This window comes from Halyomorpha halys, unplaced genomic scaffold, assembly GCF_000696795.3.
Source record: "Halyomorpha halys isolate HHAL.00 unplaced genomic scaffold, Hhal_1.1 Scaffold715.1, whole genome shotgun sequence".
Classification (NCBI taxonomy): Eukaryota; Metazoa; Arthropoda; class Insecta; order Hemiptera; family Pentatomidae; genus Halyomorpha; species Halyomorpha halys.
The window spans coordinates 166,356-177,631 of NW_027107843.1; the positions used below are offsets into that span (position 1 = coordinate 166,356).

General features: G+C 29.3%; 1 protein-coding gene across 1 annotated transcript in view; it reads left to right on the top strand.

The window, feature by feature from the left end:
* Positions 1-375: 375 nt before the first annotated feature.
* The window catches only part of LOC106685600 (solute carrier family 23 member 1), a 73,059-nt gene continuing 62,158 nt past the window's right edge, over positions 376-11,276 (top strand). Inside the window, exon 1 of the mRNA XM_014428380.2 lies at positions 376-474. Coding sequence (XP_014283866.1) covers positions 439-474 — 36 coding nt within the window. The 5' untranslated portion in view covers positions 376-438. The remainder of the gene's footprint in view (positions 475-11,276) is intronic.

Sequence of the window (11,276 nt, forward strand, 5' to 3'; positions counted from 1 at the left end):
GTATGAGCTCACATTTTTTTTGTTGTTTCTATATAGTTGTTCCCTATGGGACGCCCCGGTTCCTGTGCTTTAAACATTAAGGTTTTTGAGTCAAATTTACTATAGATAAGAAGGATAAATATCTAATGCCAGAATTTAGATAGGGGTGAACTCGTGTTGGATTATTAGTATAATTGGGAACACCTTTTGGTAAACGTTATAGATAACAAGTAGGTATCTTACACAACATTTAGGTCTTTTATCTAGGCATTTATTAGATCATTTTTATTATTAAAAGAAACAATGTTTGGAGAGTGTTTTTACTGCATCTAATTGCCAGTGCAATCGAGTCATAATAATTATTCGAGTTGTTAAATGCTCTTGATGAAAGAAGAAGTTGGCCATGGTGGGGGAAAGACGCTCCCGGCAATATCATTCAGCTCTGAACTCATTGTCAACATGGAACCCGACGTAGCAACTGTAAATGGAAACAGTGTAAGTCCCAACTTATATCAGCAACAAAGGCCTTTATTTTTAAATATAGATTTATTCGAAACATAATGTAAAATTTAATATATATATTTTTATTTATAATTTAAACAACATTATTGGAGTCGAAAATATTATTCATTCATGAAATGCACATAGCTTTCTTAAACACACGCAAACGGATAATACTCCAAAGTTTAGCTCCGCAATAACATTGATCATGAAAAAATAATTTATTTAATAAAACATCCTTTATATTTCCATTAATTAAAAAAAATTAATTTCTACATAAAATTTCACTACCAAATTAAAAATTCTTAAATAATTAAGGAATTAGGTCGTATAATATGGTATGTGACATTTATTGAATTTTTTTACGCCACCAGGTCTATTTCATAGATTTTTTGGGAAATTTTGAAATCTTATAAGGAATAATATTTTTATTAAATTATAGTACGTCACGGGTTTAACATTATGATTAACAAGAATTTTAACATCGTGAAAGTTTTAATTTATTCAGTCACCATGTTTTACTACATAATATTTTAATTAATTTTTTTTTAAACTATTCTTTAACGCAATGTTGCTCTGGAAATGTATTTATTTTAATTTTACTATTAAAGGAAAAAAATGTATATGGACATATACTTATACAACATATTCTTGTTAATTATAAATTAACTGAAACAATCCCTACGAAATCATGTTTCCGTCGAAGAAATTTACAAACACTTATCCATATTAACACGTGATATTTATAAAGACAAACATTTTTATTATTAATTTAATTTTATAACATTAAAATTCTTCTGGCATGAAATTATTAATAAACACTTTTGTCTTTATAAACATTTTTTAAAAAAATGAAGATTTAATTTTATGTACTTAATGCATAATAACATAGATTCAATAAAACAGTATTCTCAACACCCTACGTCCTGATGCTTTAATAATCTAGTTTAAAATACCAACTCAATTTATTTTAAAAACAAATTATGGCCAAGTATTATAATTTGGAATCTTATTTATTTTCTTAATTTCTTTATCGTTGGATATAAATCGCTTTTTTCTAAAATTATTATTCTATTCGAAATTTTATTATTGGTAAATTGATTTGTTATTTATTAAATGAACTTTAAACCCCCTTGGTTTTAATTATTTTGGATATATATATATATATATATACTCAGTGGTAAGGCAAGGACTTTAAGGACTCGGGTTCGAATCCAGCTGTGGCTGATAATTGTTTCCTGTTTCACTGTAGGCGTGTCTGGAGCACTCCTGGTTCCTGTGTGTTCTTAAGCACTTCTAGGATCCAGCCAGCCTCATAAAGTCGGTACCCATAATTGGTGAAAAATCTGGCGGTCGAGCGTGATTCTGACCAAATCACCTCCTTACACAACCGTTGGTCTTGTAACAGTACTTCCTTAGAAAGCTCTGCACTCCTAACCCTTCATCGACTGTAGTGGTACAGATATAATTTTATTATACTGAAAATATATTTTCATTATTCATTTTAAACTTACTCACTTTTTCCCTGTACAATTTTATGAAAAAAATCCATACAAGTTTTGATTACTATACAAATGAAAGATAAGAAAATTTAATTTCTTAACATGATTAATGAAAAGCTGTATTTTAATAACGTTTCCTTTGTTTTAAAGTTCTATAATTCTTTATATAAAATTCATAAGCAGGAGTTCTGTGTATATATTATATTAAATTAGTTGTCCCTCTATGTTCGTTAAGAATACGGTATGCTTTAAAGTATAGGGTATAGACAGTGTTTACGGTTTTATACTATTTTTTAATTTTAGTTATCTAATATTTATGTTTATATAAATACTAAACACATTTTAGGATAATATTATACAACCGAAATTCAAAACATTGTATTTGTATGCAAGTACTTTTTTGAAACATCGGTTTCAAAAAATGGACAAAGATTTATTTTTAATTCTTTCATAACAGTTATCCTTTAATTTTTAAAATGAAATCATGCAGTAAATACTTTGTAAAATTAATAACGGTCTCAGACCATGTTATTACAGGAGGGCACGTGATATGAGGTGGCCACAATGGTGCAGGGTTGAGGACCGCCGGTCTAAGGTATTCTTTAATAAAAGGCCAATCTACTGCAAAAAGGGTTATTCAAAATCTGACGGGTAGTTCGTGAACTTAGCACGTTCAAACAAACAAACGCTTAACCTTTATACATTAATTTAAATTATTTTATAACACTGATAGATTATATCAGGATTGTTTAAATTTATCAATCGCTTTAACACATTTTCCATACAGAAAGTATCTATAACATCCATTTATTGGCCATCAATAGGCAACCCATGCCCACGGTTCACATAGATGCCCATTTGTACATTTCAAGAGTCCCATGTGAGTTCAGCAAACAATGCAGAAACATTTTACGTCAAAGTGAATTAAAATTTGTTTTTAAAAAAAGATTTATATATATATTAATTTCCTAGTTTTTTTTAAAAATAATTAAAATAGGGAAATCATATAAAAAATAAATAAATAAATACACTGAATTAATTATAAAATGTAAGGAAAAATACAATTTAGGCATATCTTACGAAACAACAATAGGTGCATTTTACAAAAGACGGCTTAATTTAGGTCAAATTCGAACCCCCGGCTAACGGCACGTAGACCAATATTGTGACACCCGCTTTCAGCAGACCCAACCCTATCTCTTATAATGCCGTATGGCAAAGGTAGGGCCAAGTTGTATGTATGTATGTTGTGAATAGTATATAAATATTATATATATTAAGATTTTAGATATAAGTCTTGTATATATTGAAAATAAAAATTTAGAAGGTAGGAAAAAAAAAGTTAAATTCGGGTGAGGGAGGCTGTGTTTATCTATCGTTAACTACCCTATTCTAACCATAGGAGGGGAGGGGGTCGTTTTCATTTTGTAGGGCCGCCGTGAAATAAAAGTCAACCCCCCTCCCGGGTGGATTCGAACCGACGCCACTGCAGTAACGAGGTTGCTAAGGTTGTCTCAGCTCCCTAGGCCAACCATTTCCTACAAATCAACATTTTGGTTTAATAACAAAGTAATAAACGTCCGTATCCTGTGTCGCTAAACCTCTTATTATAAGCAATGTTTTGAATTATTTTGACTAACTGCTAAAATAGGTCGCTGATCGCGGTATAGAGTTATTCGACTATACACAAACTCCAATGAATATAATTGAACAAAATTGATTGAACCGTAATAATTGATCGCATTTCTATATTTATTTTATATATTTTCCTTATTGACAAAGAGATTTATATTTTAATAAATTACTTATAACAATGTGTGCCACTATCAACCCCGAAAGGTCAGGGGTTCAGGACTTTGTAAGGAAGTACTGTTCTAGAACAGTGATGAGTGGACACCAAGAGTGCTTCAGAACCCAAAGGGTTGACTCACGCCTACAGTAACAGAATAAATAATTATCTGCCCCAGCTGGATTCGAACCTGGTTCCTTCGAGTTAGTTGCACATTGCCTTACCTCTGTGTCACCATTATGTCCCCTAAAAAATCAATAAAATAATGAAATTAAGGGCATTTTTTAAAAATAACTCTTAAGTATTATTATTTCGATAGTGTAGGTGCAAAACCCTGTAAGTTTCATACCTATGGAAAGACATATGTAATTTTTACGTTGTCAGAATTGCCAGCGTTATCTCCGATGCGTTTTAATTACACTTACATTTAGAAACCTTCAAAGGGATTTAAGTTTTATTGGTCTCCAACAAATTATGTCAGAAGCAGTTACGTAGTTTTTCTTTGGTACACTGTATAAATGATTATGGTTAGTATAGAGTAAAGACATAAATTTAATCCCACGGTATTATGAGTCAGTCGTTCATCGGCGGGCGATGTATTTCTTACTATCAGATTTCAAGAAGAAAATAAAAATACGAGTAAGTTCTAGTGGAACGGAATGAAGGACTAAAGAAGAAAAGCATATCTAAACTTCAAATAGCAGGACCCCTGTTCTATTGCAAAATAAAGAAAACAAGTGATGAAAAACCCGTTGTTCAAGGTTTTGGAAGTTGCATGCCAATATTATAACAAAAAAGGGCTCCATCCTAAAAACATTTTAAATACAAAATTTATCTGATGAATCTGACTGGCTCTTGAAAACCAGTACAAGAACCCAATGTATAAGACCCGCCCCACAAAATATACATCTACAAATAATTTTTAAAATTCTTGATTTTCTTTTCTGGAAATCTGATTATATTATTTCTTTTTTTTTTAATTGTTGAGGAGAAAAAACTTCTAAAGCTAATATAATCTGTTCGATATTTTTCATTGTACTACGTTTCCGAACAATTGTCTCATACTCATGCACCTTTACAATCTTATCCATATTATATGGGACAAATGTCCGGAAACGTTGTACAATGAAAAATACAGAAGAGATTATATTTACTTTGGAAGTTTTCTAGCCTCAACAATTTAAAAAAATATTTTATATCACATTTAACATGCAAACGCACTTCTGGTGGTTCTAAAACTACTAATCAGCTAGCTACTTTAATTAAGAATCGGATTTGATTTTTTTTTCTTCGCCTGTAACTCCTAAACTGTACATTCTCACGAAAAATGTATGGTATAAGAAAAGCATGGACTGGGTTGTGGGCTCTCGGAAAAACGAATCAGTTTTCAATCTTTAATGAAGGCCCTTGTACGGCCAAACTAAACTTATATTAATGTCATAAAATTATTATCATAAAAAGATAAAATTATTTTATTCTTATCCTTGAGTATTTTGAAGAACTACTTCTAATAATAAAATATTAGAATCTTTTTAGAGAGCTCTTAGTAATCATGGTAAGAAGATTTGTTAGAATGTCCCAAGAAATATATAATTGGATCAAGTGCATAAAACCTAAACAATTAATAATATTTTTGGATACATGAAGATATCATATGCTGATGAGGGCACGTGGGACACGTACTCCTTCCCCCTATACAAACTATAAAATTATACTTTTAATTTTAAGAACTATTTTATATTTGGAATTATATTCTTCATAGTTTTATTCTAAAACCAAAAAAAAAAAATTGTTTCAATAACTAAAACAATGAATAAAATAAATATTTGTTTCATGTCCTGATACTCATTATATGTAATTGGAAACACGAAAGAATTCTGCATGACCTTGGGAAACCTGTAGCTTTTCCCAAAAATTCTACGTGGGATAGTAGACATCCTTTCTTAATTAAGGTGCAAAAAGTTAGGAATTTAAATGCAGTATAAAAGTTTATATAAATATATGTTTTTAGCGCCCCTCTAAAGACAATTTAAGGATCTACGCCTGAATGGTTTACATTTTATAAGTATATAAAATGCATAAATGAAATTAAAAATAAAAATGATATTTCGAATTAAAATGATATATTATTACGAAATTCAATTATAAATACATAATATAGATAATATATAGTAGCTAACTTAAGATTGTATATCACAGCGTGAACTAAATTAAGCTGGACACACCAGACGAATTAATGGTGCCGAAAAAAAATGCAGAATAATAAAAAGAACAAGGCGGTTCTTTTAAGCTTTTGAATGCCTTGAAAATATTTTTATAAAAAAAACAAACATTTAAGGTCACCTTTAACCGTTACAATTTTCCCTGAAATCTTTTTATTCTATTGCCTAAAATTAAGTATCTTTGACTTATGGTATAATACAAATCAATGATTAAATTATAATTATTAAATATTATTTAATAACCTTTAGGAAAGTACCTTTTGAACCATGTTAAGCCAACATTTTTAAAATATAGCTCTGTATAATAATAATAACCTATTAAAATTTTGTTCTATGCATATACCCTGTAACGTTATGGTATTTTCTTTTGGCCATTGTCATCTTCACCTCAGTCAGAATAATTAAAAGTACTTTCAAATATCTAAATCTTGGGAGTATTTAAATTAACCTTGGTAATTACATATTTGAAATTCTGCTTATTCCCATCTGATTTTTCACTAATTTTTTTTTCCGTTCGGGCTTTTATATCTTATCATTAATCTCCCGAATAACACTATGTAAATTGTAAAATTTTCCTCTTTCAACCGCATATCATTTTATATCAACTTAGTTTATAATATGATAAGGAGAAACCTTGTTGGAAGAGGAAATAGTGACAATTTTTATAGCATTTTTCTAGAGATTAATAATGAGATTCAAAAACTCACAAGGAAAAAAAAATAACCTCAGTGATAAAACTCAAGCTCAGGATAAGTATAATTTTAAATAAATTATTAGGTATGATTCAGAAAATTGTATATTTGAAAATAGTTCTTAATATTATGGCCGTGAGGAAGACGAAAATGATTTAACATGAGCAATAGACAGACCAAAAAAATAAAGAAGTGTGGAGTATATAATACATAAGTTATTTTTTAATGAGTAAAAATAGTATGAGAAAGTATAGGGAAGATCGCGTAAAATTTCGAATTCCAGTTTTGGACGTAAATAAACATTATTAGTTCCCCCGAGCCCGGATAACCATGTCTCATAAAATATTCTCTGTGTGTATGGTGCTCAAAAAATAATAGTGGTAAAAAATGTATATGTAATATAATATGCCTACGATGTTAGCGCAAATGTTTCGTTAAAATTTACCAATCTAAACATTTCCAGAGACGAATTTAAGGTGGTAAATGAAAGTCATGTGATACACAGACCACACCACATTTTTTTAACTATATAATAACATTAATATATTTTTTTAGAAGAAGATAGTTGACCGCATGAAGTAGGTTGAAGGAAAATAGTTCGGATGGCGGTCAATTAAGTTATCAAAATAGTACAAAAAAAAACTATTTATTACTAACCAACTAGAAAAAATAGCCAAATATATTGTAATATTAGACAAGAGATTAGATGTTTCTCTCAGTTTACTTATCTATATATTAGGGGTATGCATGATGTGTTAAATGTAAAGATTTTTACCGAGTTAAATGTTATAAGTATAGAATTGTGATTAAAGTCATGTCAAATGTTAAATAAAGGCATAAGAGCTCCTATCGGATTTTCTGAGGAGCTTCGTGTTATATACTTCTAATTTTTGATTAATGTAATTTTTTAAAACATGCCTAAATTGAGTGAAAAGTGAAAATTGGACCACTGAGGGCCTTGTTGATCTTTTGACTTGTGAGGAAGAGAATCAAGCTGAGCTTATTAACAACTGTCATTACATTATTATTACCATTGTCATCCATTGCTTTATTATTTATAAAAACATCCAAAGCAATACTAACACAATCAAAACACAAACTACGAACAAGAACCTTACACAACAACGAACAAAATGGTGACGAGATCAGCTGTTCTGTTCCGTGACGTCATTCTCCATTTAACAGACTCCCCATGTTATATGGTATATCGTTTTAACATGGTAAAAGAAGAAAATATTTCTCCATTTAACATGAGTTTTTTCCAATTAACACGCTTTAACATGTTAAACTAAAGATGATGAAAACCCCTATTATAAAAAATCAAATCCTTCTTAAGAGTTAGCGAAGAAGTGGGGTAATTTTTTACCTGGCTACCCGTTTCCAAATTTTTTTCAATTTGACAGGTAGTTCTCCCTTTGATTATTTCTTATTAGATATTAATTTTCTTAATATTTCCCTTTTGCATACCTACCTACAATTTATTATGTTCTGTCAATCCTTACAATGTTTGTATCTTTATTTCATTTAGCCCTGACGAAGCCCCGCATTATGGGGCGAAACGTTGATAAACAATAAATAGTTTCTTTTCTATTATTTTGATACCTTTATTGTTCGCCACCCGGACTATCTCCCTACAATATTAATAAAAAGAAAATCCTGTATATTATAATTTTTTATTTAAATTTTTAAAATGTAGGCTTTGTGTTGTTGAAAACTTTTTTTTTTAATCACATTAATATTAGCACACCATTCAAGACCAACGTAAAACGAAAAATTTAATAAAATAAGTCTAATATGCTTAATCTTCTAAGGAAAATATTTCTTAATAGACTGTGGATTTTTAAGATTAATTTCATTTTTTTGTTATATAATAATTTTTAAATCTAATATTTGATAATATATTTTTATCATCTTTAAATTTTTAACTTAGGGCTATTTAAAATTATATTAGTAGAAAAAGATAAAATTATTTTTTTTTAAATTAGTTAATAGGATGCGTTAGGAAATGTACTAAGCAAACAGTACATAGACTTATGTATAAACAATTGCAAATTGTATATAATGATTAATAACAACTAAAAAAAAAAACTATAGTGTAGATTTTTATAAATAATGTCTACTGTTTGAAAACTATAAATATGTAAAAAAAAACAAACAGAAATGAAATTCAAATCACATAAAAGTAACGTATAAAAAGTATTTGCAACTTACAATCTATTTGCATATTTGCATTGTATTAATTTATCCTTGTGCCAAATTGTGTATAATAATTAACATAAATTAATAAATAACATGATTAAAAAAAATAAATATGTTTGTGAGGTCTGAGACCATTTCTTTAAACCCAGCATCTTCCATTTATTTTATTTTTACGGTAAAGGTAGTACACAGTGTGGTAAAATAAATGTATTTTGATTAAGTAACCATCAATATATTATTAAGCAAACAAATAAAAATATTCATAATGTTTTTAAATCGTGAATGGAAAAATTGTTGATAATGAAGCTAAATGTAGCAGACCAGTCTTCAATGAGTCTTAATAGCGGTTGATCTATTTGTTCTAATAAAAGCGATCGGAAATCAAAATATACGTTATTGGAATATAACGTACTCTTTATACATACGTTGTATGTTACTGAATTAGAATTTTTAAAAACCTACTTTTTTTGTTATCTTTAAATAATAATATTATTATTTATTAATTAATATTCTTATTAAAATATATTAATTCAGGAATCTGTAATTTTTTCTGTATAAGGAAAACTCCAAATTAATAATTTTAATTTGATATGCATAAGAAGCATTATTAATCTTTACATTACGCTAACATCATTAAAATTTTGCTTTATGTTGTCTAGCAGTGAGAACTTCATAATAATTAAACGTAAAAAAATCCATTTATTAAAAACCAGAATTCCCAAAATGAAGACTGCAACAATTATATCACTATTAATTTATATTATAATTCTCACAATAATATTGTTTTCCATAACTAATAATGAATTGTATGAATTATTAATACGTTTGGTGTTGACTTCATAAGAGACGTGAGTGTTTGTCCATTTGTGTGCGTTTGAGAAGCCAAGTGCATTAAACAACAGAAAATGGGGATTCGTTCAAAATCGGCTAATGTTCATCGCTTCATCCAAATTTGAATCGGCCTTTGACGTGATCTGTTTTTGTACATTCGATTTTTTAAAATAATAAATATAATACCTTTTATTCAGATTAAAAGTTGTTTTTTTTTCATGTCATCTAATCTTAAAAACGAAATGAATGAGAATTCAGGAGATACAAATATGACATAACTAGAGAAAACAATTCTGGAACTTTGTTAAGACTTATAAAAAATATCTTTCCAACATTCAAACGCCACTGCGAACTACACACAAACGAGGGACCCGGCAATGCTTCGCTATTGTTAGATTTGAGGATGTATATAGATTAATTAAACACAATTGAAAGTTTGGTAAAACTTAATAAATTTGGTTTAAATTAAACTTACATTATTATTATAATTCACTCATTGGATTAATTAGTTATTATATATTTTAATATACATAATAAAAATATATGGTAATAATATATAATAAAAATTGTAAAATAAAATATTTGGTGTCTTTATACATCTTACTAATCTGTTTTCATAAAATTGTAATACAAAAGTTTTTTCTTCTCCCATAAATAACATTAATCCAATAATCAATGTAGGCAACTAATTATCATTAAAATTATAATTTAGAATGATCGGTGGTGGACAGCTTTCAAGTTATAAGAAAAAATAAACAAAATTCAAAGAGAACCTGGAAATCATGGAAGGATTGGTATCTGGTTCTGGCCAAATCGGCAGCATATGGAACATTGAGGTCCTGATGGATGACTTGATTTTTGACAAAGTAAGGAGCATTAAGGATTTTACGAAGGATTTTGGACTATAAGGATTGGATACGAGAGGAAGTCGATGGTTTAGAGGAGCCCCAGAGCTGCACTCCATATGTCCAAATAGGCCTTATTATAGTCATGTAGATCAGTCTTTTGTAATGGATTGGACCGTTTGTCTAGTAAATGTGGTAGTAGTCGGAATCAACGAGCATTTTTTTCAGTTTTGTATGAGGATTCCATGTCAGTCGTTTGTCCAGATTTAGTCCTAAGTAACGGATCTGTTCAACAGGAATAAGTGGGGTATTATTAAAGGATACTGTGAGGCAGAAAGTCATGGGTTTTCGACGAAGGGTAAATGCGACTTGGTGGGATTTATTGGAATTTATTTTAATCCTCCAGTTTTGGCACCATTCTTCAAGGGTAGTGAGGTGGGATTGGAGGAATTGGGATACTATGGAAGGGTACAATAGACATGTGTCTAAGACTGAGGAAAGAGGGATGAATAAACGTCATTATGATTTACTTGAAATAATCTGTCTGAGAGTTAAGAACGGATAATGAAGAAGTATATGGGGGTAGAAATTCACGGATCATGTGTAGCAGTCCTGGGTGCCAGATTATATCAAAGGCCTGTGCCTAAATTAATATTTTTTTATATATTTATAAGTTACAGCCTCAGTCAGCTGTTACTTCGATGTCAGCTGACTGA